Source organism: Heteronotia binoei, unplaced genomic scaffold, assembly GCF_032191835.1.
Source record: "Heteronotia binoei isolate CCM8104 ecotype False Entrance Well unplaced genomic scaffold, APGP_CSIRO_Hbin_v1 ptg000246l, whole genome shotgun sequence".
Lineage (NCBI taxonomy): Eukaryota > Metazoa > Chordata > Lepidosauria > Squamata > Gekkonidae > Heteronotia > Heteronotia binoei.
In genome coordinates, this window is record NW_026800005.1 from 119883 (window position 1) to 145053 (window position 25171).

The following is a 25171-nucleotide window of genomic DNA, read 5'->3' on the forward strand; positions in this document are numbered from 1 at the left end:
ATATATCTTTAAGTTTCTGTAAACTTCAGAGTCATATGTAACAGAACATTTGTGATAGTACAATTTCTTCCATCATAACAGCACTGTGAGGGGAAAAGCCACATCATACACATTTCTTTCCATATAACTCCTGGCAACCCCAGTGCTTCCCAGTTATTGTTGTAGAGCAGCTGAGGGACTTGAGCAAAATAAAGGCAAATATACAGCTTTCCAGGATTTTAACCAGGAATCTCGTAGCTAGAAGCTGGGGATTATGGCAAGTGATTTGTCTGGCATTTACATGCTTAGGCACCACATACAGAAACAACAGAATAGCAGCATGGGATAGCAGTCCCTGACTGGCAAGCAGTGGGCTTGACCTAGTGATCTGTCAATGGAAGGAGATAAAGGATGTGGGTGTCTGCCTTGCTTTTCTCCTCCTCCTCCCACAACAGATGGGAAAGTTGAATCCTGGGGTTGTCTGACCACATGTGGTCTAACAGCCACGTGAGTAGGGGGACTACAGTGTGGTGAGGGAAGAGGATGAACTCTCCCTGTCCCTTACCTCAGCAAAGCACTGCCCACTTTGCTCTCCTCTGCACAACCCACCAACCCAGTAGATTATTTATTTGCCTGAGTTCTGCAGAACATCCGAGGGGAAGAAAGGAAAGAGTTGCTATCTTTGTGCCCATGGCTGGCTGGATCCATGAAATATGCAGCTAGGTACAAATACTAGAAGCCCACCTTTCTGCCTTTGGTGGCTAACAAAGAAGTATGTTAAACCCCCTCCTCTCATTCTGTAATCCCTATCAAAATCAAGCCCCCATGCACTTGATTTACTGATTTTAAAAAAACACTCTTAGCATCAGGGCTTTTTTTGTAGCAGGAACTCTTTCCATATTAGGCCACACACCCCTGATGTAGCCAATCCTCCAAGAGCTTACAGGGCTCTTAATACAGGGCCTACTGTAAGCTCCAGGAGGATTGGCTACATCAGGAGTGTGTGGCTTAATATGCAAAGGAGTTCCTGTTATTTTAAAAAATAAAGCCCTGCTTAGCATCATGCCAAATTCAAACCATCTGAAGGTTTGGAACAGAGAAACATTTCTTTAGGTGTAGCTTTTGGTAAAAGAAGCCACAACCAGTAGGATTTTGTCTTTACATGCTAGTCACACAAGTCTGAATTTGCTGTTCAACCTGAGTCCCCCCAGATTGGGATCCGGCACTCTTATAGCCATTGTTAATGCTACATTTATTATTGCAATTAAATATAGGCCCTGCTGGGTAAGACCAGTGATCAATCAAGTCTCGCATTCTGTTTCATATAGCGGCCTTGGAGGGCCAATGAACAAGCCAGAGATGCCAACTCGTTTCCTGTCCGAGGCGTATAACATGACACGCATCATGATATGCAGGTATTCAATGGGTGTAGCTTTTTTCTCAGCAAGATGATAGCCACGGTTTATTTTTGCAAATTAGGCAACTGTTTATGCACACAAGAGTTCACTGTCAGAAAAAATGCCTTTCCACCCACTTTGGGTCACACTATTTATTATGCTTCTGTTCTCCAAATCATCCATTCAAATCCATGCTCCCTGGTCTGGATTTATAAATAACATTCTTTGGTTTTATCAAAGATTTCAGGTTTTCATGGCTGGTAACATCATTAGGGTTTGTAGAATCTTTCGGGCTCAAGTGCCGTGTTCTACTGGAGAAAGTTTTCCTTCCAGACGTTTCGTTCTCAGCTGCGGAGAACATCCTCAGTGGTGTTGCAGCCGGAGCAGGCGCTCTGACCTTCTTGGCTGCTGTGCATCCCCACTCAATGCACAGCAGCCAAGAAGGTCAGAGCGCCTGCTCCGGCTGCAACGCCACTGAGGATGTTCTCCGCAGCTGAGAATGAAACGTCTGGAAGGAAAACTTTCTCCAGTAGAACACGGCACTTGAGCCCGAAAGATTCTACAAACCCTAATTCTTTGGTTTCTCTGGAATCCATTGGTGATGAGTGATTTTTTAAAAAATTACATTTATAAATCTGTTTGTTAGACATCTGTGTCACATACTTATCACCAAGAGAAAGGAATGTGTATTGTTCCTGAGTTACTGGTAGCCAGATGAAAAAGGTATTAGATAGATTCATGAGGACAGATCCTTCAGTAGCTACTAGCTATGGTGACTAAAGGCAGTCTCCATATTTAGAGGCAGCAATTCTTGGAGTGTCAGTGCTAGGAGGGAAAATCTGTTCCCAGTTTGTTGGCCTTCCAGAACAGCTGGCTGGCCACAGTGTGAAACAGGATGCGGGACTAGATGGAACCACTGGTCTGATCCAGTATGGGTGTTCTCACGTTAGGTAAGGCAGTCGCTTGCACATACCCTGACACTCACTTTAGTGTACAAGCAGGGACAGACAAAAGTAGAATATTAAGTCACTACACTCAATCCTAAATTCAGTAACATGAACCAGACACACAACATGTATAATTAATGTAAAAATACAGGAATGTCATAGGTGAACTAGAGTGGAAATCAGGGTGCTTTTTTGTAGCAGGAACTCCCTTGCATATTAGGCCACACACCCCTGATGTAGCCAATCCTCCTGGAGCTTACAGTAAGCCCTGTAAGCTCTTGGGGGATTGGATACATCAGGAGTGTGTGGCCTAATATACAAAGAAGTTCCTGCTACAAAAAAAAGCCCTGGAGGAAAGAACTGATTTGTCAGCTATAACCTGGAATGAGAATGAATTGCTGATACCCAATATTGCATACTGGAAATGTCAGAAGGAGTGTCAAGGAACTTGGGGCATTTGCACTCTGTTTCCTGTACCTGGGTAACGTCTTCTATTTTCTTGTTGTCTTCACCTTCAGCTTTAGGTGATATGAGATTTCCTGTGTAAAGTGTGTGTGGGGAGGAGGGTCGTTACACACGAGAGAGGATACATGACAGCAAATAGTGAAAGGAATTAAATCCTACCCTCTCCCATGCCATTTACTATAGCTCTTCTAAATCTTTAAGTATTTCTTTTCAGACCTGTTTCTCTTCCAGTAGAGAAATACACATGGATTCTCTGGGCACGTGCTTCTACTTCCCCCTACTCTTTGGCAAACCTGACAATAATAACTCAAAAGAGTTGCATTGGACCCTTCAATACTGTGAAATATCGAGACATGAAGCAGCCACGGCTTACTCCAACCTTGCTTGGATATCTGCTATTCTTCCTACCCTATCCCCAGCCTACTGTGACAAATAGATGTCCACAGAGGTGCCAGACAGCATGTGAAAGGTGTGTGTGTTTTCAACTAGACCTAGAAGAGGAGCAAGAGGAAGAAGCAGAAAATGTCTCCTCTCCCAATGGCAGAGGTATGTTTTAGGGCTGTAACCCCTTTTTCCTTTCCCCTTTCCAGAGGCACTCGACTTGTGTGGAGGCACTGGTATGCTAATTACTTCAAACTGGGATGCAAACACACCTGAGTCTCATTGGCTTGCATTTCATGGTGCATGCTGCATTATCTCTACAGCAGGTACCCGCTGACAGAATTTAGAAGGTTCAAAGGGCTTCATGTGCATTATGTCTCATTATTATTCCTATATGTTTCTTGTGTGTGTGTGTGTGTGTGTGTGTGCACGCATAGAAAAACAGAGGTTGTGGGACAGCAGATTGGAAAGGCTGCCTGGTAGGTTCATTGCAGAGGGGAGATTCAAGTCCAGATTCCCATATCAGTTTTGTAAATATTATACTCCCTCAACTCTGTTGTAGAAAAAGACCAGATGAAAAGGGGTATAATAATAGTAACGATGGGCCCAGGCACTGTACTAGCCACGAAGAGTGGTTGGTTCTACCACCACTGTCTCTTGCATCACTTCAGAGGTGGCTTTGGTCCTCTTCCACACCAAGTAAGTCACATATCCTTTCCGGCGAGGTTTGTTTTTCTCTTCCTGGAGCAGGCATCTGGCTGGCTGCAGAGGAAGTTCTTCTCCAGGGAGCACCTGGTACTACTCACCCCAGTGTCGTCCAGGTAGGCACACATGTTGTCTCCTCGCACAAGAAACCTGAAATAAGCATTTTTAAATTATTAAACAGGACTTCTTTATTCCATGTTTCCTCAGAGTTGTTCAGAACAGTGAACAGGATTCTCTCATAGCTACAGGCATATTTAGCTGTGAGGGTGTCCATTGTTCTGAACTTGTGAATTAACTTAAGTTCAACAGTGTAGTAGTTTCCCCTGGAGATTTCTTTGTTTGAGTACTGTCACTTTAAAAATCAGGTAGCCAGCTCGAGGTTGACTCAGCCTTCCATCCTTCCGAGGTCGGTAAAATGAGTACCCAGCTTGCTAGGGGGAAAGCGTAGATGACTGGGGAAGGCAATGGCAAATCACCCCATAAGAAGTCTGCTGTGAAAATGTTGTGAAAGCAACATCACCCCAGAGTCAGAAACAACTGATGCTTGTACAGGGGACCTTTCCTTTCCACTTTAAAAAATTCTTTACAACCTCCCTCACAACTTGTGACTGGAATGAAAGAACTCAGAGATTTCTGTTTCTATTTGCTTCTGATGAAGGGAGCTTTGACTCTTGAAAGCTCATACTTCTGAAACTCCTGTTTAAGGTGTTACTACTGGACTAAAATCGAACTGTTACTTCCACTGCAGATCAGCACTGCTCCCCATTGAAACAAGCCTACTCTTGACAGACATTATGGTCTATATTGCAGTGCCATCTGCTGGGGTGGAATAAACATAGCAGCAAGAATTCATCCAAGCAGTTTAACTGAGGCCGCGGCCACACTCACCATTAAATCCATCCCTAACCCGTCGCTATTATACCCCGCAGCTTTTTTACAACGAATTTCCTGATCAGACATCCCTCCATCCTTCAGTTCTAAGCAGCGTTGGTCCCGTTGTTGGTTGATCAGAGGTCTCAACCGGACCTCATTTTTTGAGATGGCATTCCACACTCGCGCAAGCGCAGTACCGTGGGATATCGTGCTTGGCTTTTTTTTTTAAAGGTGCCAGGAAAGGTGGGTGATCTCTCCCCCCCCCCCCCATTTAAACACCCGGAAAGGAAGGGGAAGCCCAGGAGTTCTCTTTGCTGTCTCTCCGCCTGGCAGGGAGACAGCAAAGGTGGGTCAATCTTCCTCCCCCCCATTTAAACACCCCGCCGTGGGTTTAAATTGTGGGGAGAGCACGGCAACTCTCTTTGCTGTCTCTCCGCCTGGCAGGGAAACAGCAAAGGTGGGGGATCTTCCTCCCCCCCCCATTTAAACACCCCGCCATGGTGTTTAAATGGGGGGGGCACGGCAACTCTCTTTGCTGTCTCTCCACCTGGCGGGGAGACGGCAAAGGTGGGTCATCCTCCTCCCCTGGCAGGGAGACAGCAAAGGTGGGCGATCTGCCTCCCCCCCCCCCCATTTAGGAAAGGTCCCCTGTGCAAGCACCAGTCGTTTTCAACTCTGGGGTGACGCTGCTTTCACAAAGTTTTCACGGCAGACCTTTTACGGGGTGGTTTGCCATTGCCTTCCCTGGTCATTACACTTCCCCCCCCCCCCCAGCAAGCTGGGTACATATTTTACCAACCTCAGAAGGTTGGAAGGCTGAGTCAACAATTGCTGGCGCGATGATATTATTCAGAGTTGGCTCTCGCAGGGAAGCAGATGTGCGCTTGCGACGAGTCGGCTACAATGGAGCATTCAAACATAGAAAGTACACGCGGGAGTCGTCGGAAGCATTCTTATTCTGGATTTAATGTACTATCAAAAAAGTCCGCGTCTCAGTCGTGGCAGTTCGGGACATGAACGAGCCAACAACCATTGCCAGATGCTGATGTTTGGACAACCGCATAAAATCCGACATGCATCTGGCTTTCATCCATGCCCATCTCGTCAGTTTATGTGTGTCTGACCTTGGCCTGGGATGGGTTAATGCTCTCTAGGAACTTGCTAGTTTAGAGCAGCAAATCTTTAACTTTACATTCAGACCAAGACAGAACTTTGTTTTAAATGCTATCAAGTTTTCTTTTATATACAATGAATGGCATGTGTAGTTTCCCCACTTGTAGTAAGTTGTAGATGATATTGTGCAGAGACAATTTTTTAATCTGTTCTCACATGATGCTACAAAGCCCCTTTCCAAAATTATCTCTACTATTATTCCAGTAGAAGTTGTAATTGAAGCTGTTTGCCCTCATCTAACACGTCGACTCTCTTATTAAACTAGAACTTTCTTGTTTAAGAAGAAAGTTTGGCAACGAAAATCTATTTGCTCTGTGAAGCACAAAAACATCCTCCCAGAGCGAGAGAAACTTTTTGCACATTTTCAAATACAACTGGGAAGGGAGGGGGGAGGGAGAACACACAGGAACACAGTTCTGGCTGGCTTGGCTTCAGGAGGTTTGCCTAATATGCAAATGAGTTCATACTGGGCTTTTTCTACAAAGAAATGCTTGCTTTTTACAGGTTGCGATCCAAATCAGAGAGGCTTTTACTCATGCATAGCCCACAGCTATTTTATGTCATTTAACTTTTGCTGTTTTTTTTAAGGTTTTATTATATTCTATAGTGTTATTGTTGGTTTTAAAGTATACTGTATTCTTATATAAATGCCAATAAAGATCTATGGTATGGTATGGTACAAAGAAATGCCCTGAATACAACCTTAGAAAGCAACAGCATTTCCATTTTGTTGGGCAGTCATAAAAACTGTTCTTTTTTTTTTTTAAGTTTATTGATTTCTTAACACAAACAAACGTCAACCTCTTACAAAATACTGTATCATTCTGCCATATCAGTCTTGGTATATAAATACAGAACATAAATTTCTTCTTATAATTTCATCCGCGTACCAAAACCTCTAAGTTCAAATTGTCTTATATCTAAAACAGAGAGTGGAAATGGGTTTAAACATCTAAAGTTAACCACCTAGTTTATAAAACTAAACATAATACTATATCATTTATTCATCACACTGAATTCTTGTTATCTTTTTCTTTTGTCATCCTATCAAACCATATATATAGCTTCTTCCATTTATTGCTTGCTACGGATTTTGTCTCCCCTTTCAAAAGAGTTGAAAGTATATCCGCTTCAGCAGCTTGTAGTACTTTTTCAATTACTTCCTCTAGATTTGGGCATCTCCCTTTCCTACAATATTTGGCTAACAAAATTCTAGCAGCTGTAAGAATATAAATCATCAGATGCTCATCTTCTTTTGGTATAAGTTTGTTTACCATAGATAATAACATGATCTCTGGTTTAAACTGAAAATCCAAACATAATACCTCCTTTAAAAATAAAAATACTTTCACCCAATATTTTCTCACAATAGCGCAAGTCCACCATAGATGATAAAACGTACCTATTTAAGTACCACATTTCCAACAAGTTATTGGACATCTTTGATAGCTGGACTGGCGTAATATACCACCTATGGAACATTTTGAAAAAGTTTTCCCTGTAGTTAACTGGCTTATTTTATAGTTATTTTTCCACAATTGCAGCCATTGTTCTAAGTCAATAGTCCTCCCCAAATTCTGTGACCATTTAATCATCACTTCTTTTACCTGTTCATCTTCTAATTTTATTTGCATTAAATAATTATATACCTTTCTGATCGTTTTATCCTCCTTTGCCAACAATATTTTATCGAAATCAAAATTCCCTTTAGTAAACCCACACACTTTATCTTTATTAAATTTAGCTGTAATCTGCAAATTTAGCCACCAATCTATTTTTATTCCTCTCTGTTCTAAATCATCCCTCTTTCTTAATTTATCATCCTCATCCAACAGCTCCTGATATGTTACAATATTCATAAAATCCCATAATTGAGGTTTTGTGGATGCTTCTATTGGGGAAACCCATCTGGGTGTCTTATTATATATCTTGTTTTTTATCTTTATCCAAACATCAAATATTGCCTTCTGGATCAAGTGATTAGTAAAATACTTACTACCTTTATCTGTGTACCAGAGATTTGTGTGCCAGCCTGTCAAGAGATCATGACCTTCTAAAGCAAGAATTCTCTTATTTTCCAAACTTATCCAGTCTTTCAACCAGACTGTTACATTTGCAATATAGTAGGATTCCCAATCTGGTAAACCTAGTCCTCCATTTTCTTTCTGATCACTTAATATCTTCCATCTAATTCTTGGCTTTTTCCCTTGCCATATAAATGTCCTGACGAGTCTATTCAGTTTAGTGAAAAAAACCTTCTTAATTGCAAAATTAATTGTTTGGAATAGAAACATCACTTTCGGAAGAATGGTCATCTTAATAAGGGCAATTCTTCCCATAAAAGACAGTTGTAGACCTTCCCACTTCTTCAGTAAATTCTCAATTTCTTTTAGCGCAATCACAAAATTATTTTCATATATACTGCTACACTTGTCAGATTTATTCCTAAGTATTTCACTTTCTTTGCACTTTTAAAACCAGCTCTTATTTCCAAACAGTTAATCTCCTGTATTGTCATATTCTTAGTTAAAATTTTATAATAAAAACTGTTCTTGACTGAGATATGGTTAAGACAAAGTCACCGCCTATGTGAACATAATGTAAATATCATATTACCATAGGAAAAAATTGGCATGCAAATTATTACAGCATTTACAGAGGTGGGTTCCTGAGGTAAAAAGACAAAGAATCAACAATATCAAGAAATATGCAAAAAACAACGGTCACCGGATAGCAGAGAGCTGTGTGCAATATCACACAAGGATGTGGTGGTTTTTTGTTTGCAGGAAATGCAAAAATCTTCCAGCCTGCTTGGCATAACCATAATGGTTTTTCATTATGTTCTGGGAGCCTATCCCATTCTTTCAGATCCCCCTGTGACCCACCCCCAGACATCTGAATCCTGGAAATCTGTTGCCTAAAGAAAACTGAAACAAAAATGTCCTTACAGAAACGGCATTCAGAGTTTTCTGTAAAATGCTGAGCATATTCCAAATACTTTGATGTCGAATAAGATCCAGATATTCTCTAAATGCTAAAATATGTTCCATATACTTGACATCTGGCCAGGGCATTTTTTTGTAGCAGGAACTCCTTTGCATATTAGGCCACACACCCTTGATGTAGCCAATCCTCCTGGAGCTTACAGTAGGTCCTGTACTAAGAGCCCTGACCGCTTATGAATTTTCAAGCTTGATTCTCACTAATATAACCAAGAATTGCCAATGGAACCACAGAACAAAACATCTGAGATAAAAGTTTCACAAAGAATAAATTTAAATTCGTAATTTAAATAGGAAACTGAAAGCTTAAGACAAATCTCAAACAACTGGGAAGATTCATTTTAGCCCAAAATAAAACCTGGCTTGGCCCATCTGTTAGTTTCATTTAGCTTCTAGGAGATGAATGATGAAGCTGTTTTATACCACTTGGGCCATCTGTCTACATATCTGTCTCAGGTTTTGTCAGTGCTGATGGGCAGCAGGTGTCAAAAAGACCATGTTTCTGAGCACTTCCAGTTCTTAGTCATAGATCCATCAGAGAACCTCCGTGCACACAGTGGGATGATTTTTGCTATTCCTGGGGGTCCCCGTCTCCCAGAAGCAGTGTTTCAGACGGCATCTTGGACTATAGCATGAAGTAGGGAAATCATATGCTGCAGACCGAAATCCTTTCCAGTCACAAAAACCTTCTGGTAGTATCAACCCCTTTCTGTAAATATTCCAATAACTAGGGGTGCTGCAATTTTTTCAGGGAGCTTGTTCAGTTGTTATAGGCCCCTTCACAGCTGATCCAGCAAATCAGCTGTGAGTTGTCTCTGAACCACATTCCCTCTTAGCAAAATAACTACATAGTGAAGATGTGAAAGGAAGAAGAGCTCCCTTTCCTACAGGCTGGGCTGGATCAGAAACAAGGCTTTTGGCCTCTGCATTGCAAAAGGAAGCAGAGAAAGAGCTCATTTCTCTTTCCCTCTCAAGCTGGACGGGGACATTTTCCTGAGCTCCGCATTGCAAAAGCGAACTATTTTTATGAGCTCCTCATTGCAAAAGTGAGAAGAGCAGAATTTCCCCAGCAAGAGATCAAAAAACCCTCAGGTGATCTCTGCAAGTAGCCTGTTCCTGCAAATTCACACGAACAGTTGTGAACAGCCAAACAGGTCATCCATTAATTGACTGCCTGATCACCACTTGTGAAAGGGAATCAAGCCAAAGTAGCAGGCATTTGAGAATTCCTGTCAATGACTGAACCAGGGACCATCTACATACAAAGCAAGTGCTCAACTGTCAGTTATAGCCTCTTCCTCTGAATCCAAACCCTTTGCATACAATGAATGTAATTCACCACTAAGCCAAACCCCGACCTTGTTCCCAGTAACTTGGGTAGCAGCCCTGAATGTGTTTTTTTCACTTTTCAGGTGTGTTTAGCTAATGATCCACCTGGAGAACAGTGGGTAATGTGCATTAGCTCCAGAAGCTTGTGTTAGAAATTCCCTTTACAACATGCAAATACCGAAAGACAAATGGAGAGAGGTTCAAAAAAAAAAAATACTCACTGATCTTCAAACTCTGTGCCATTCTGCCATTTCCATGCCAGGCCTGTTTGCCTTGAGAGGCCAATCCAATGATGAACAGGGCGAGTCATGTTCACTAAAAAACTCTAGAAGATAAATAAAGGAATGATTAATATACCTCTGTGTTAGAACTCTCTCTACATCAAGGTCCCTAGTCTTGTTGAGCCTGTAGGCATTTTTAGAATTTTGAAAATGGGGAATGGGTGCCACCACCCAAAAGAGGCAATCAGAAAATGATTGCTACAGGGTTCTTGGGCCAACAAAAAAATGCTGTGTGAGCAAAGTATCACCCTTCAATGAAGGCAGGTGGTTTTTATGGATGTTCCCTGGAGATACAAAGGCCTCCTGGGTTCTTCTGAAGTGCCTCCTGTTCCACTGAGATGGAGGAAAATCAGGATTGGCTTTTGCTTTAGAGAAGAAATGCTTTGATGAAGAAGCAAATGGGTATCAGGAAATGCATTGGCAGGAGCCCTTTTGGAAACTGCTGCTGTATATTCTACCTCTGTAACCTTGTGCACTGAAATCAGATACTGCAAGGCTATACATATGCCTTCATAAATTTGGTACACAGTGAGAGAGTAGACTGGGAGAAAATTAACTTAATAACATATCTACCTCCCACCCCCATTTTGTGTTCTAATTATTTTTTTACAACAATCACAATTTGGAAAGCCATTCCTTTTAAAAGTTTTAGAAAGAGAAAGGTATCAGGTACTTAATTTGGCAAGTTCATATACAAAACAACAATATTACCCCCTTCTTAATATTTTTGGCTGCTAACATTTTGTAGGAGGAAGGGCTCAACTTTCATTACACCTGCCTCTGCTGTCAATGGATTCTCTCCAACAAGAGCCTTTGATGTTTGCATCTATACATTATCAGTGACATGGGGCCCCTACCTTCAGATACCTAAATCCATAGATCAAGGCTGCACAGATGCTGAACAATTTTTTCTGCAAAACTGGTGGACTCCCCAGGTTTGCAACAAAAAAAATCTGAAATGGTTAAATTCACCCTAAGTAAAATGAAAAGTTAAAAAGTGTCATATGCACTTGCACATTTTCTTCAAATGAAGCTCTGCCCACCACACCCAAGTGCAGTCCCTCTCTGACCCTGGAAAGAAGCTGCTATTCACTATGACCCTCCCAGATGGAAGGAGCTGTCCCTTTAAACTATGACCCTCCCAGATGGAAGGAGCTGTCCCTTTAAACTATGACCCTCCCAGATGGAAAAAGTTGTTCTGACAAATGTTGCTGTGGCCTCAGACCAAGAGCTGTCCCTTTAAACTTGAGTTCCACTCCCCAGGGTGTCCTCATTGGCCATTCAACTGTGCTTCCCTCCCAAGCCTTCTCACCTTAGACCACAGTCCCCCAAGCTGCCTATGCCAGCATTGCCTTATCTACTTGAACTCCATTGCTTTTCATGAGTAATGCAGTCTTCTCTTGCCCTTCCCAAGAAACTCACTCACACATCTCCTTTTAAATGTGCAGCCCTCCTGCCAGCATCTGCTCACCATCACTTGTCAATCAGTCGGGCTGCCTGAAGTTTCTTGATGCTGCTCAAGTCCTGAGGGCCTGCTTGACAGCCCCAGTTGCAGCCATTCCACTCCTGTAGCTTGGTCCTCCAAGTGGTATCCTCTCCCTTCTAAAACTGATCAAGCATCTGGAAAAGTACTGGCTGTTTTGCCACTGCTGAGTACTTTGCCACTGCTCTTCTTTTGCTTGTTTCCTTGGGCCAGAGTTGCAGGTTTGGACTACGATGCTTGTCAAGGTTAGGACTTTGCCAGAAATTCAACGAGGGAGGATGGGTCTATTTCAATGGTTTCCATTCTTCACTGCTATCACTCGGGGTGGGAAAAACAACTCCTGTACAAGCACGTGCAAGCAAAACGGAGGCATACAGAGATGGCATTTGCATGCCTTGTCCCTGTGCCTTTATTCTGAAGTCTTGCTCTTATTCTGGTTGGCTTCATGATCTCAGACCTGATTGGCTATGTAGCACCACACTGTCATCACACTGAACAAGTGATCCTTGATTGACTTAATAGTAGCCTGAAAAAAGAACCCTCCTATTTTTAATTTTAGTATTTTTTTAGCAACAGATGACATCAAATCAAAGGTATGTGTGCTATGTGCTGTCAAGTCACTTCCAAAGGAGGAGTGAAAGGGGGTGAAAAATGGAAGATTTGGGGCAGGCTTTATGAGAACATTTCAATTCCCCAGGAAATTCCCTTTTTTTTGGACCAAGAATGTTTCCCCGTGGCATGTCAGGATGAAGGAAGAACAGCAGCACACAATAGTAACTATACACATGCTTGCTTCAGACGCTCAACCTGCCAGTTATTGATACATACATATTCCTTACCAGATCCCACTGCGAATCGATCAGTGCCAAGGTAGCACCAAATGTGGAACATTTTGTTTCACTGCTATTCCAATCCCCATCATCTTCAGATTTATAGTAGCATTTTCCATGGTACCCAATCCAGTGTTGTGGGCAGGCAGCATCAGCAAGAGGAGGACACGGTGAACAAGGCTGTGGTTTTCGAACTGAAAGAAAAACAGAGTGATCATATTTCAAGCAGCACATGAAGTATTTTATACTATCTGGCCATTGGTCCATCCTAGTTCAACAGTATGGCCTCTTCTTAGCCTCACTGGGCACCAGTCACTCTCTCTCAGCGTAACTAACCTCTTGAGAGAAAAAAATGAGGAACTGAGAACCAAGGGAATAAAAAAATGAGGATCAGAGAATCCTTAACCCATTCACCTATCTTTCAAACTGTGCAGCATATCTTAATTTAATTTAAGTACTAAAAAAGTCAAAGGATAAGATTGTTATGCACTCACCAGCCAATGCAATGATGACAATGAGCAGAACTGTAACCACAAGGGTGACTGCCAGGGGGTATTTTTTATCTGTAATGCACTTTGGGATGAAAGCTGAAAAACAACATGAGACTGAGAATATAGTGGTCACAAGAATGAAACACACAAGCCCCTCTTTAAAGAACTTATCTAAGTTTGTTTCTCAAAAGGCAAGATAGGCCTCATTGAGCTGTTTTTCATGAGAGGCATAATGAAGGCATGCACAATGCCATTGTTACTACATCTCTGGATATAATTTTTCCTCAAAAATTGGCCCTGAGGAAAGAAATCAGGAGCAGGACTGGACACAACACCACAGTCTTTCTTCTACCTTTCCCTTGTCCATCTCATTGTGAAGAGAACCAAATGACAGAACGGGGGCAACTGACCTATTATTCAACGCCAGATTCCCCCAGACACTGGGGAATCTTGAGGCCTGTTCCTCATCTCTCTCTGGAACAATCTGAGACCAGGGGTAGCTAGGCAGGGATCTGAACAGGCCCTTCAACCTGCAAAGAATCCAGCCTCTCTGATATTGGTTTTCTGTCTTACCTCAGAACTGATCAGCCTCATAATTCCTGCAACACAGCTGCCCAAAGTACAAGGCCCCTTCCCAAGGGAAAACAAAGCCGGCATCCCATCTAGAATCTATAAAGTCATATAAACAGACACCTCAAATGGCCATAAACAAGGCTCTAATAGCACACAATGTCGTTCTGCTCTTTAAGCTAAATAGGTCTGGCATTTTTGGAAGATCTCATTATAAATGCAACAAAATAAATTATTAGTTTTACCAGCATGTCCTGATTGCCCCGCCTTAATTGTCTTGGGATGCTGGACAATCAGTTCGGAGTCTACGGTTTCTCTTGCTGCCTCTGTCCAGAAGCAAAAATGACTGAGAATTATTATGATTAGCCCAGATCCTAAAGGATAAAGTGTAGCCATATGAAAATGGGTCAGTGCTGTGTATTGCACGCCCCATAAGAGTGGCAGAGATGAGCTGCTAACACAGTTAAGGTGGGAGAATTCAATAATAATAAGTAAATACCTCCATGAAATATGATCAACAGTTTTTTCAGAACGGAAGGAGGCTGTTTCCATCAGGTCTCCATTTTGGTTGGCCTTTCTCTTTTCTCCCCCACTTTAGCTGTGTGATCTGCTGATCCCTGCCAGTCATATAGTGCCCAATACACAGTGCTGGCCCATTTTCATCAGAAAAAGCAAGAACTACAAGAGAGGAGATGACTGAGAGGTGATATGCTCACCATTTTCAAGTACTTCAAGTACTCGTATATAGGATTGTGCGGAGTTGTTTTCTGTTGCCCCAGAAGGGCGGACCAGAACCAAAGGGGTGAAATTAAATCAGAAGAGTTTTCAACTAAATATTAGGAAGAACTTCCTGACAAAGCAGTTCCTTAGTGGAACAGGCTTCCTTGGGAAGTGGTGGGCTCTCCTTTGGAGGTTTTTAAACAGAGGCTAGATGGCCATCTGACAGCAATGCTGATTCTGTGAACTTACACAGATGATGAGAGGGAGGACAGGAGAGGTTGCATCAGTGCTTAGTTCTCACGGCCCTTTCTTATATGCCCAGGAAAATACTGGTTGCCAATTTGGGGTCAGGAAGCAATTTTCCTCCAGGCCAGTTTGGCCAGGGATCCTGGAGGGTTTTTTGCCATCTTCTAGGCATGGAACAAGGCTCACTGGCAATGTTCCTTCTAAGTTGCATGTGAGCTAGCTCACAGTTTGTTAGCCTCCAGCTTACACATTTCTGCTCAAGCTCAGGAAAAATTGCCCCAGAGCAACCTAATTCATGTAGTAGCTCACAACTGTAATGCCAGTAGCTCACGAAGTACTAGAATTTTTGCTCACAAGACTGCATCTTGGTACAAATATTTTTATTACATTAGCATCCCTCATTAATCTTAAATTCCAGTTACATCAGCACTTTTAACTAATAAGGTTTTCTTCTCACATAAGAGTTTAGATCTATCTCCACTTTGCAGTTATGCAGCTAAGACCATCCCGATACTGCCCCAGTATTTCTCTTAGAGCCCAGGAACTTCTCCACCATACTTCCCATTAATCAGGAATCTCTCCCCTAGGAAAACTGAATCTCTTATATCCAGGCCTTTTTTTGTAGCAGGAACTCCTCTGCATATTAAGCCACATACCCCTGATGTAGCTAATCCTCCAAGAGATGACAGGACTCTTAGTACAGGGCCTACTGTAAGCTCCAGGAGGATTGGCTACATCAGGGGTGTGCAGCCAAAAAAGCAAAGGCGTTATATCCTATTCAATGACAAATCCTATCACTAACATCAGAATTCTTCTCTAAATGAGCTGTGCTCTGCTTACCATACCACACTAAGCTCTACACTGCATGGTAGATTCCATGTACTTTTTTGTTCTCCATTCCCCTTGGAATATTACTCCTCGGATCTCCACCTCTAACTCCAGCCATCAGCCCTCTGGTTGTTTCCAGATTTCTTTTTGGATTACTGGCTTCTTAAACATTTGGGAATCTCCCAGCAGAATCTTCACTCGAGCTCTTTCCCTTCCTGCTCCCATCCTTGAGTAGGCATTCTTTCTGCTTAGCCTAGGAGCTTTGTTACTTGGTCAAAAACAATCTGTAATGCATCATTCCCCCATAGGCCAGGTATGAAACCTAAGCCTGCAGCTCCTTTATCAATAACTGTGCGAAGTGGCAAAACATCTCTTCTGCTCTGCTTCCGCAGAGTGAATCTGCAGCAGCCAGGGGAAAGCCAGATTTATTTACACAGACTATTAAGTATGTGTGTCTTCCTGATGACCCATGGGAACAATGTCTGACCTCTCCCCCTGAAAAGCACAAACGTTTCCAAGAAACAATTAGTTGCTCAGACATGGATCAGTAGCTTGGTAACAGAGGATCTGTGACCAGCAAATGGGAAAGGCAGCTTAGAAGCTGGCCCCGGTAAGCCTAAATTACCAAGGGCAAGGAGGCACTTGTCTTATGTATATTGTGCTTTCAGACGGTCACAATCAATATGAGATGGCCAGTAAACATATTAGCTGCTTCCTGAAGAGCAAGCTAATTTGTCCTGATTGCACAGTAATCTTGGAACCAGGCCTGATTTATATGGAGCCAAGGGATCAACAACGTATCTGTAAGGAAAGGAAAAATTGTTTCCATCAAAGGTGGAAAATGTTCTCTCTCCTGCTAAAACTGATTGATTCAAGGAATGTACAGAACCAATGAGAGTTGGTTCCTCCATCTTTCATTCTGCAGTAGGCAAGGTTGCCAGCTCTAGGTTGGAAAATTCTTGGAGATCTGGGAAGGGGAGGGACTTCAGTGGAATATAATACCCTAGATTCCATCTTCCAAAGCAGCCATTTTGTCCAGGAGAACTGATCTCTGTAACTAGAAGAGCAGTTAAGAACATAAGAAGAGCCCTGCTGAATCAGATCAATGGTCCATCTAGTCTAGCATCCTGCCTCGCACAAAGGTCAGCCAGTCCCTCTGGATGGCCAAGAACAGGACATAGAGGCCAAGGCCTTCCCCTGATGTTGCCTCCCAGTTCTGGGATTCAGAAGCTTAGTGCCTCTGAATGTGGAAGTTCCGCTCATTTATCATGACTAGTAGCCACTGACAGATTTATTCTTAGTGAATCAATTAGGGCTGTCAATTCAGATAAAGGTTTACCAAATATTTACCGAATATAGCCTTTTCGGTAAATATTTGGAAACAGGTATTCCAAATAAGCATCTGAGCCTATTTGAGTTCTGAATACCTGATTTCCGAATAATTACGGTATTAATGGGAAAAGGAAGTCTGTAATTGCCTTTCCCGCCTTTCCCTGGCCTTTTCTCGCTTCTGGCTGGGGTGAGGGGGAGGGGTGGGGGTGGGGGGGAGAAGAGGCCTCTGACCAATCAGAGGCATGCATTTCTGCAAACTGGAAATACATGGCTCTGCAGGACCCTGCAGGGCTTTTTTTTGTTGTGCAAAGTAGGGAGAAGGGAGACACTGCAATTCTCCAATGGAATTGCATGTCCCCCCCCCCAAGCCAATCAGAGAACAGAACAGTTTATTTCCAAACTGTTCTGTTCTGTTCATGGGCAGAGAGAGGGTATTTATTTACCATCTCTTGCCCCCTGGACTCCATTGCTGTTCCTGCTGCCATAGAGAGACTGTGAACTGGTGTTGAGCCTCTGCTGCTTTGGCACAGTGCTCTGCTGCTCTGCTCTCTGTGGCCTGGTGTGGATCCTGATCCTGGACCTAGACTTCAGCATCTGACTGGGTGAGATCCTTCCTTTTTTTCCTTATTGTGGGGTAGGGGGTTGGGGAATTTTTAAAGTAGGTTTTTGTTTCTATATTTTAGAAAACCTTCTTTGTGCTTTGGGTAGGTGTCTGCATGGTTTTGTGTTGGGAAAGGGTTGATAGGGGGGATTGGGGTTGGCTCTGGCATGGCCTGGCTGGGATTGTTTGTTTTAATCACTTCATAATTTTATTACATTGTCTAGTTTGTTAAAAATTATTTTTGCTCTGCTCTGCTGGTTTAGGCGTCTGGTCTGCTTTGGTTCCTTGGTGGCACAGGCCATTTTCCTGTGGGCTGAGTGCCTCCCTGGTCTGGTTGTTGTGCTTGTGGCTGGGTTAGGTGGTGGGGGCCTGGTAACCTTTCCTGGTTTGCTGTGCTCTGCTGCTCTGGGCCTCGGGTAGCCTGCTCTGGTCCCTTGGCCAAGGTCACTGTTCCCTGTCATTTTCCTGTGGGCATCTGGGTGAGAAACCCAGAAGCGGCATGGTTGGTGCGCTTGGGCAACTCTCCCAGTGTTGTTTGGGGCTGGCCTGGAGAGCTGGCATCTGGGTTTGCTGCAGAGCAGACCTGGAGCAGATTGTATTTTGTGTGGCACTGAAGTTGGCAACTGGGTTTATATTGGTGCCAGGGTGCATATAGAGTAGGTAGATAGATCCATGCTACGGTCAGCTCAAGAATAGATCACTGTAATGCTCTCTACATGGGGCTACCCTCGATGCTTACCCGGAGACTACAACTAGTGCAGAATGCTGCAGCACGGCTTTTAATGGGGCTGCCGCGATGGGAGCACATTCAGCCCGTGCTGAGAGAGCTGCACTGGTTGCCTGTTGTGTTCCGAGTTTGCTTCAAGGTGTTGGTATTAACCTTTAAAGCCCTTTATGGTCAGGGACCTGTCTATCTACAGGACCGCCTTTCCCCATATATCCCCCAGAGAGCACTGCGATCAGGGACAAAAAGTCTGTTGTCTGCCCCTGGGCCAAAAGAAGCCAGGTTGTGTGTAACGAGATCTAGGGCTTTTTCGGTGGCAGCACCAGAACTTTGGAACACCCTTCCAGAAGCCATAAAGGCCCTGCAGGATTTGTCTGCGTTCCTCAGGACCTGTAAGACCGAATTGTTTAAGCAGGCTTTTGCTGTTTAATTGAAAAAGGGCTGCCACCGGACATCTTATAGAATGCTGGTGATCACAGTCGAGAATTCAATACCACTTATATTGTACTGAAGCAGCGCCATAGAATGGTTTTAAAACTGAAATAAGTAAATTATGGTTTTATATGTTTTATTGGACTGATTGTATTGTATAATGTTGTGAGCCGCCTGAGTCCGCTTGTGGAGAGGGTGGGATATAAATTGAATGTAATAAATAAATAAATAAATAAATGATAAGATTGGGGACCTATAGGATTCTCTGATTTGAAGTTAGGTTTGGCTTTGGGTGCCCCAGGAATTGGACCCCATGGTCCAATCTTTTTGGGACTTGAGAGTTTTGTAGGGGAGAGTCCCCTGAAGCTGCCCTGCAGTTTCGGGGGGTCTCCCTCAAACCCCCTCCCCTCCAGGAAGCTTCCAATATACCCTATTTTGCCATTGACTTCAATGGCCCATAGGGTATAATGGTGGAATAGGGGCACCCACTTTGGGTGCCTGTGGATAGGGACCCCTGGCCCAATCTTTTTGAAACCTGGGGGTTTTGTAGGGGAGAGTCCCCTGCAGGTTTTCTGCAAGTTTGGGGGCTCTCCCTCAAACCCCCTCCCCTCCAGGAGGCTTCCAATATACCCTATTTTGCCATTGACTTCAATGGCCCATAGGGTATAATGGGAGCCGAATACCGAATGTATCCGAATATACCTGTGTATTTGGATATATCTGAATACCCTATTCGGTAATATCCGGAATACCAAAAAAATTACCAAATATTTCCGAATCCGGGTATTACCAATTTTGTTGTTGTTGTTGACAGCCCTAGAATCAATCTAATCACCAGTTAAAGCTGTTTATTCCTGTGTATCACTACATCCTCACACAGAGAATTCCACATTTTAATCGCTCTCTGTGTCATGCAGTTATTTCCCTAGAAATTCCAGGAGATCTCCAGACACAATGTGGACTACAACCCTAGCATTAGGAGAAATAAATAAGCTTCTACCACTTACCTGAGACTTCTTGTGCCATCCTCTGAGCTGAGAGTAACAGGCCTTAACCTGTATAGAAACCAAAAAGAAACATTACTTAAATAATATTCTTAAATAATAAGAAACAAAAAATACTACTCATTGCTACATGTAAAAATCATTGTGATTTCTTACTGTAGAGAAGACTGTGTCCCCTAAAACCACAAGGGTTGCCAAATCCGGATTAAGAAATTTCTGGAAATTTGAGGGCAGAGGCTGGGGAAGGCAGGGACCTTTCAGTGGGGTACTGTCAAGAACAGGACCCTGATAATGATTTTATGGTTGCTGTTCTGACTAATGTTTGGGTTGCTAACAGTTTTGTCTTGACAGTATTTTCCTTGCTTATTAATTAGCCCACAGTGAATGTAATCTATGACACTTAGCCCCTTATATAAACTTATTTTCAGTTACCAACAACCATTAGCTTCTTTTTGAATGTCTGGTACTGTATGTAATGTAGGATGCTTTGGGCTTGCAGGTGGAAAGAGACTGCAGGGAGACAGGTCTAATCTGGTCTCCCTGGGCAATGATGATAGGCTCAAACTGAAGAGAGAATTTGACCTTGACCACCACAGCCTGAAAGTTAACTATATCTTATTCTAAAGGACTTTCAAAAGATTTTTGGCGGGCATGGGAATATGAGGAGTCGTTGCTCCCCTTTTTTATAATAGTGGGTAATTTTTCATTGTACTCCATTCTGGCAAGACCTGGTTTAGTATCCACTTGCCATGTGACGGTTGCTTTGAGTACCATCATTAAACTTCTTTTGCTCCTACTCAAGAAGTCTCGTGATTGAACCTGGGCAAAACCTTACAGGTACAGTGCCTTGAGTCCACCCTCCAAAGCTTCCATTTTCTACATGGGAACTGATCTCTGTAGTTTGGAGATGAGCTGTAATTCCAGGGGATCCCCAGGTCCCACTTGGAGGCTGGCATCCCTAGTCCACAGTAAAGTGCCTTATGAAGGTGCTTCAAGCTGAGCCAGAACATCTATCTAGCCCAGGGGTGGCCTATCGTTTTATCGTTATTACCGCTAGCCCTGGTAGGTGAGTCAATATAGCAAGCAACAGTCCAACGACACTCTGTGCTTAACAATATACAATTTATTTACAATATTTACACTCACCAGTAAAGTGCTTCGCCAAGCAAACCATCTAGAGTAGAAGGATACATTGCACAGCACAGCTTATATACAAATTACATAGTATATGCACCAATGGGTTACAAGTGCTGCGTCATTGTGCACTGGACATTCAAGCTTTGCACTCGTTACCAAATGCCAGTCAGAACTGGTTTCATCTTGTTGAGACTTGGTAAGCACTGAAGTCATTATTTTGACACTGACTGTCAGTTAGATCAGCATGATCTCAGTAGTCACTAGCCTAATGCCTTATTGAACATTTTTATATGCTGACATGGCCAACAGTACCGTGAAGGGTCCTCTGAGGACCAGAGAACATCTTGTGGGTGATTTCCCATCCTACTTGTAGGGAGGCAGGATAATTTATTTATTTAAAACTTCCTGCTTCCTGTGGGAGTCACCCGGGAACTCCTGACAGCAGTAGACCTAAGAGAACTGGAACAAAATGTAAAAACATAACAGCTCAACGAACAAACATGAAAAGGAGCAAGTCGAAGGACTGCGTAGCTTGAAACACAGGCTTAGATAGAAACATGCAGAGTATAGGCCTGTAACTAACCCTACTTCTTATCCATCAATATCTGGTCAGGGTACTTCAGAACTTTTTTGGAACACAGAGATGGCGAGCTGGGCAGGCCAAGATGTCCTCTTGTCCTCAGAGGAGAAGGACCCTTTACGGTGAGTATCCAATGGTTGTTCTCCCTCTGAGACATAGGACATCTTGTGGGACATCTTAAAAGCAGTGTCCCAAAAGACTGGGAGGGTCTCTGCCAGCTCAGCCCTCTAAAATATGTTGTAGGACCTTCTGCCCAAAGGCTGCATCTGCTGATGCATACAAATAGATTTTGTAATGACATATGAACGTGGATAAGGAGGACCATTTGCAGCTCTGCAAATCTCCTCTACCGAGACCCTATTGGCTAATGCTGCGCTAGTTGCAGCACTTCGTACTTAGTGAGCAGTGATGCCCTGGGGAAACTGTAGACTTTGGCTTCTGTACGCTTCCACTATACAAAGTCTTATTACTTTGCTAATGGCAACAGGAGACATCTTCTTGTCTGTATGTGGAGGCGCAGTGTTAATGAAAAGAGAGTCTGTGGCCCTCATGTCCTTTGTTCTGTCTATATACTGTTTTAAGGCTCTTCGAACATAGAGACAGTGCCATCTCTTCTCCTTCGGGTGAACCGGATGAGGACAGAAGGTAGGTAAGTAAATCTCCTGGGATCTGTGGAAGGATGAGTCTACCTTGGGCTGAAAAGATGGAACAGTACGTAGAACTACCTTGTCCTTATGGATGATGCAAAAATTTGATCTAACAGACAGTGCGCCTAGCTCTGAAACTCTTCTGGCAGAAGTGACAGCCACCAAAAGCAAGACTTTCATCCGAAGGTAAGCTAAAGAAATCATCTTGATCGGATCGAAAGGAGCCCTTGTAAGTGCCCTAAGCACTGTGTTTAGATTCCAAGTGGGGAACCTGTGTACCTGAGGGGGTTGAGATAGAGAAGCACCCCTCAGGAAACGGAGAATATGAGGGTATTTTGAAATTGACATTTTTTGAACCTTTGGTATGACTGACAATAATGCTGCGACCTGACATCGTAAAGTAGCTGCTTTTAACCCCGAATCTAGTCCATCCTGTAGGAAGTTCAGAATAGAGTTAACTATTGGGCAAAGTGGGTCCATTTGCTTTCTACAGCACCATCTAACGAATACCTTCCATGTATAATTATAAATTCTCTGTGTGGAAACTTTCCTGGCCGCCAATATAGTTTTGGTAACCTGATCTGAATAACCCAGTTTTGTCAAACCTTGCCTTTCAACCTCCAGGCGGTCAAGCGAAACCACTCTGGACTGGGATGTGCAATTGGCCCCGGTGAAGCAAACCTTCTGTCACCTGTAGCGTCACTGGTTTTGAGACTGCCAGTTCCTGCAGATCTGCCAACCAGGGTCTCCGTGGCCAATATGGGGCCATTACAATGACCTCTGCTCTGAGTTGACGTATTCGCCGAAGAAGTCTCAGAAGAAGAGGGATTGGGGGGAATGAATACAGCAGTTCCTTTGGCCAGGGAGCTGTCAGCGCGTCTGTGTCCTCTGCTAGCCGGTGATAGTAGCGTATGTAAAAGTGAGGGATTTTGTGATTCAACAGAGATGCAAATAGGTCCACTTTCAGTTCCCCCAAAAGTGACACTATTTCCTGAAATGAGCTGTTTGAGTGCCCACTCCCCTTGTCTTAGCTGTTGCCTGCTTAGCCAATCCGCTTGGGTATTGACAACCCCCTGAACATGTTCCACCTTGATGGACTTGATGTGAGACTGAGCCCACGCGAAGAGGCTGCAAGCTTCCCTGTGGAGCATCCTGGACCCCCCCCCCCCCGCTTGTTGATATAGGCTTTTGCCGCAATGTTGTCTGTGTGAATCAAGATGTGCTTGTGTCGAAGAAAAGGAGCAAAATGAATCAGTGCCAGTCGTATTGCTCTTAGCTCCAAAACATTTATTGGAAATCTTGTTTCCTGACTGGACCATGTTCCCTGTACTGGCATCTGTTGGTACGTTGCCCCCCAGCCAGACAGGCTGGCATCTGTGAAGATTTGATGCCATTCTTGGACCCAGAAACATTTTCCCTGTAGCAAGTTTGGTGTCTTTGTCCACCATTTCAAGCTCATCTTCACCTGTAGAAGGACTCTGAGGGTCTGCTCTTCTGGAAATCTGGCGCTGAAAAGGCTGAAGAAAACTCTGAAGCTGTCTTGCATTGAATCTTCCCCATTGGACTGAGTCTAAAGATGCAATCAGACCTTGGAGAGAAGCCAATCACATCAGGGAAGATTGTTTGCTTTTGATGACCACCGTTGTCGATTCTTTGATCTTTTGAGCCTTCTTTCGCGTTAGGAACAGCCACGACATCTTTGTGTTGATGACTACCCCTAGATGCTCCAGACGCTGGGATGGACCTATAGAGCTTTTCTGTCTGTTGATGACGAAGCCAAACTCCTCCAGGCACTGGATGGTCTTTCGTCATGGATGGTGAACAGATCAGCATGTCGTCTAGGTACGGATGCATGTGCATCCCTTGCTCTTGTAGAATAGTTACTGGATTGACCAGTACCTTGGTAAAGACTCGAGGGGCAGACACCAGACCAAAGGGAAGGGCTCTGAACTGGTAGTGTTCTCCATTATAACAGAATCTGAGGAATTCTCTGTGGTCGGGAAAAATTGGAATGTGCAGATAGACTTCTGTTAAGTCTATGAAAGTTAACAATTCCTTAGGTTTCAGGGACTCTGCAATGAATCGTAGCATCTCCATCCAGAAATGCTTGGTCACGATGAATTTGTTGACAAATTTTAAGTCCAGAATCGCCCTCCGGTCCCCTGATCATTTGGGCACTGTAAAAAATATGGACTAGACTCCAGATTGTTGTTCTTCCGTTGGTACCCTTTCTATTGCTTGTATTGAAAGCAGGTGTTGAATGGCCTGAAGAGTTCGAAGCCTCTTTTGAGTGTTTCGGTGCTCTGGAGAACGAATGAAGCAATGTGGTGGGAAACAGAGGAATTCGATTTTGTAACTGTCTGCTACCACCTTCTTGCACCAATTGTCTATTTGTGAGTCCTGCCAGATCTGCGCAAAGTGAAGTAGACGAGCACCAACAGGTAGACTCTGGTAGTCATTGCTTGGATTTTGGATCTCAGTTGGTTCTGTCTGGTTGTTTGCCTTGTTTGTTGAACGTATTGTGGAAGGTGGGTCTACGAAAAGGTTGCTTAGACGATGACCATGAGTATCTCTTTGAATCCTATCGAAACTTTTGAAGGGTGTGGTGGGTACGAAAGGAAGAGGAAAAATTCTGCCGACCGTCTTGGCGCCTAATGAAGCGTGGCATAGCCTTATTTTTATCCCATTTCTACCAGGATCTTGTCTAGATGTTTGCCAATGAGGCACCCCCCCTTGGAAGAGATAGGACATTATTATCTTCTTTAACCTGGTTCTGTGGACCAAGCTCTGAGCCAGAGGGAACGTCTTGCTCCGGCAGTGGATGCAATTGCTCAGGAAGCAAAAACCAATGAGTCTAGGGTGGAATCTGTTAGAAAAGAAGCCGCTTTTAGTAGTCTATTTGCTCCATCAATGACTCTGGAATTCTCTGGAAGCATCTTTAGTAATTTTCTTAGCCAAACGATAGATGCCTTGGCGACCATAGAACTTATTGCTGAGGCTTTAAGGGATATGGA

At 43.5% G+C, this 25171-nt stretch overlaps 1 protein-coding gene across 1 annotated transcript in view; it reads right to left on the minus strand.

Annotated features, from left to right (window-relative positions):
- Positions 1 to 2983: 2983 nt before the first annotated feature.
- LOC132590541 (C-type lectin domain family 2 member D-like) overlaps positions 2984 to 25171 on the minus strand; it is a 33827-nt gene continuing 11639 nt past the window's right edge. Inside the window, exons 2-7 of the mRNA XM_060263469.1 lie at positions 19797 to 19844; positions 14152 to 14232; positions 13340 to 13432; positions 12855 to 13039; positions 10473 to 10576; positions 2984 to 4024 (exon numbers count right to left, since the gene is read on the minus strand). Of these exons, the coding sequence (XP_060119452.1) occupies positions 3874 to 4024; positions 10473 to 10576; positions 12855 to 13039; positions 13340 to 13432; positions 14152 to 14232; positions 19797 to 19815 (633 nt within the window). The 5' untranslated portion in view covers positions 19816 to 19844 and the 3' untranslated portion in view covers positions 2984 to 3873. The remainder of the gene's footprint in view (positions 4025 to 10472; positions 10577 to 12854; positions 13040 to 13339; positions 13433 to 14151; positions 14233 to 19796; positions 19845 to 25171) is intronic.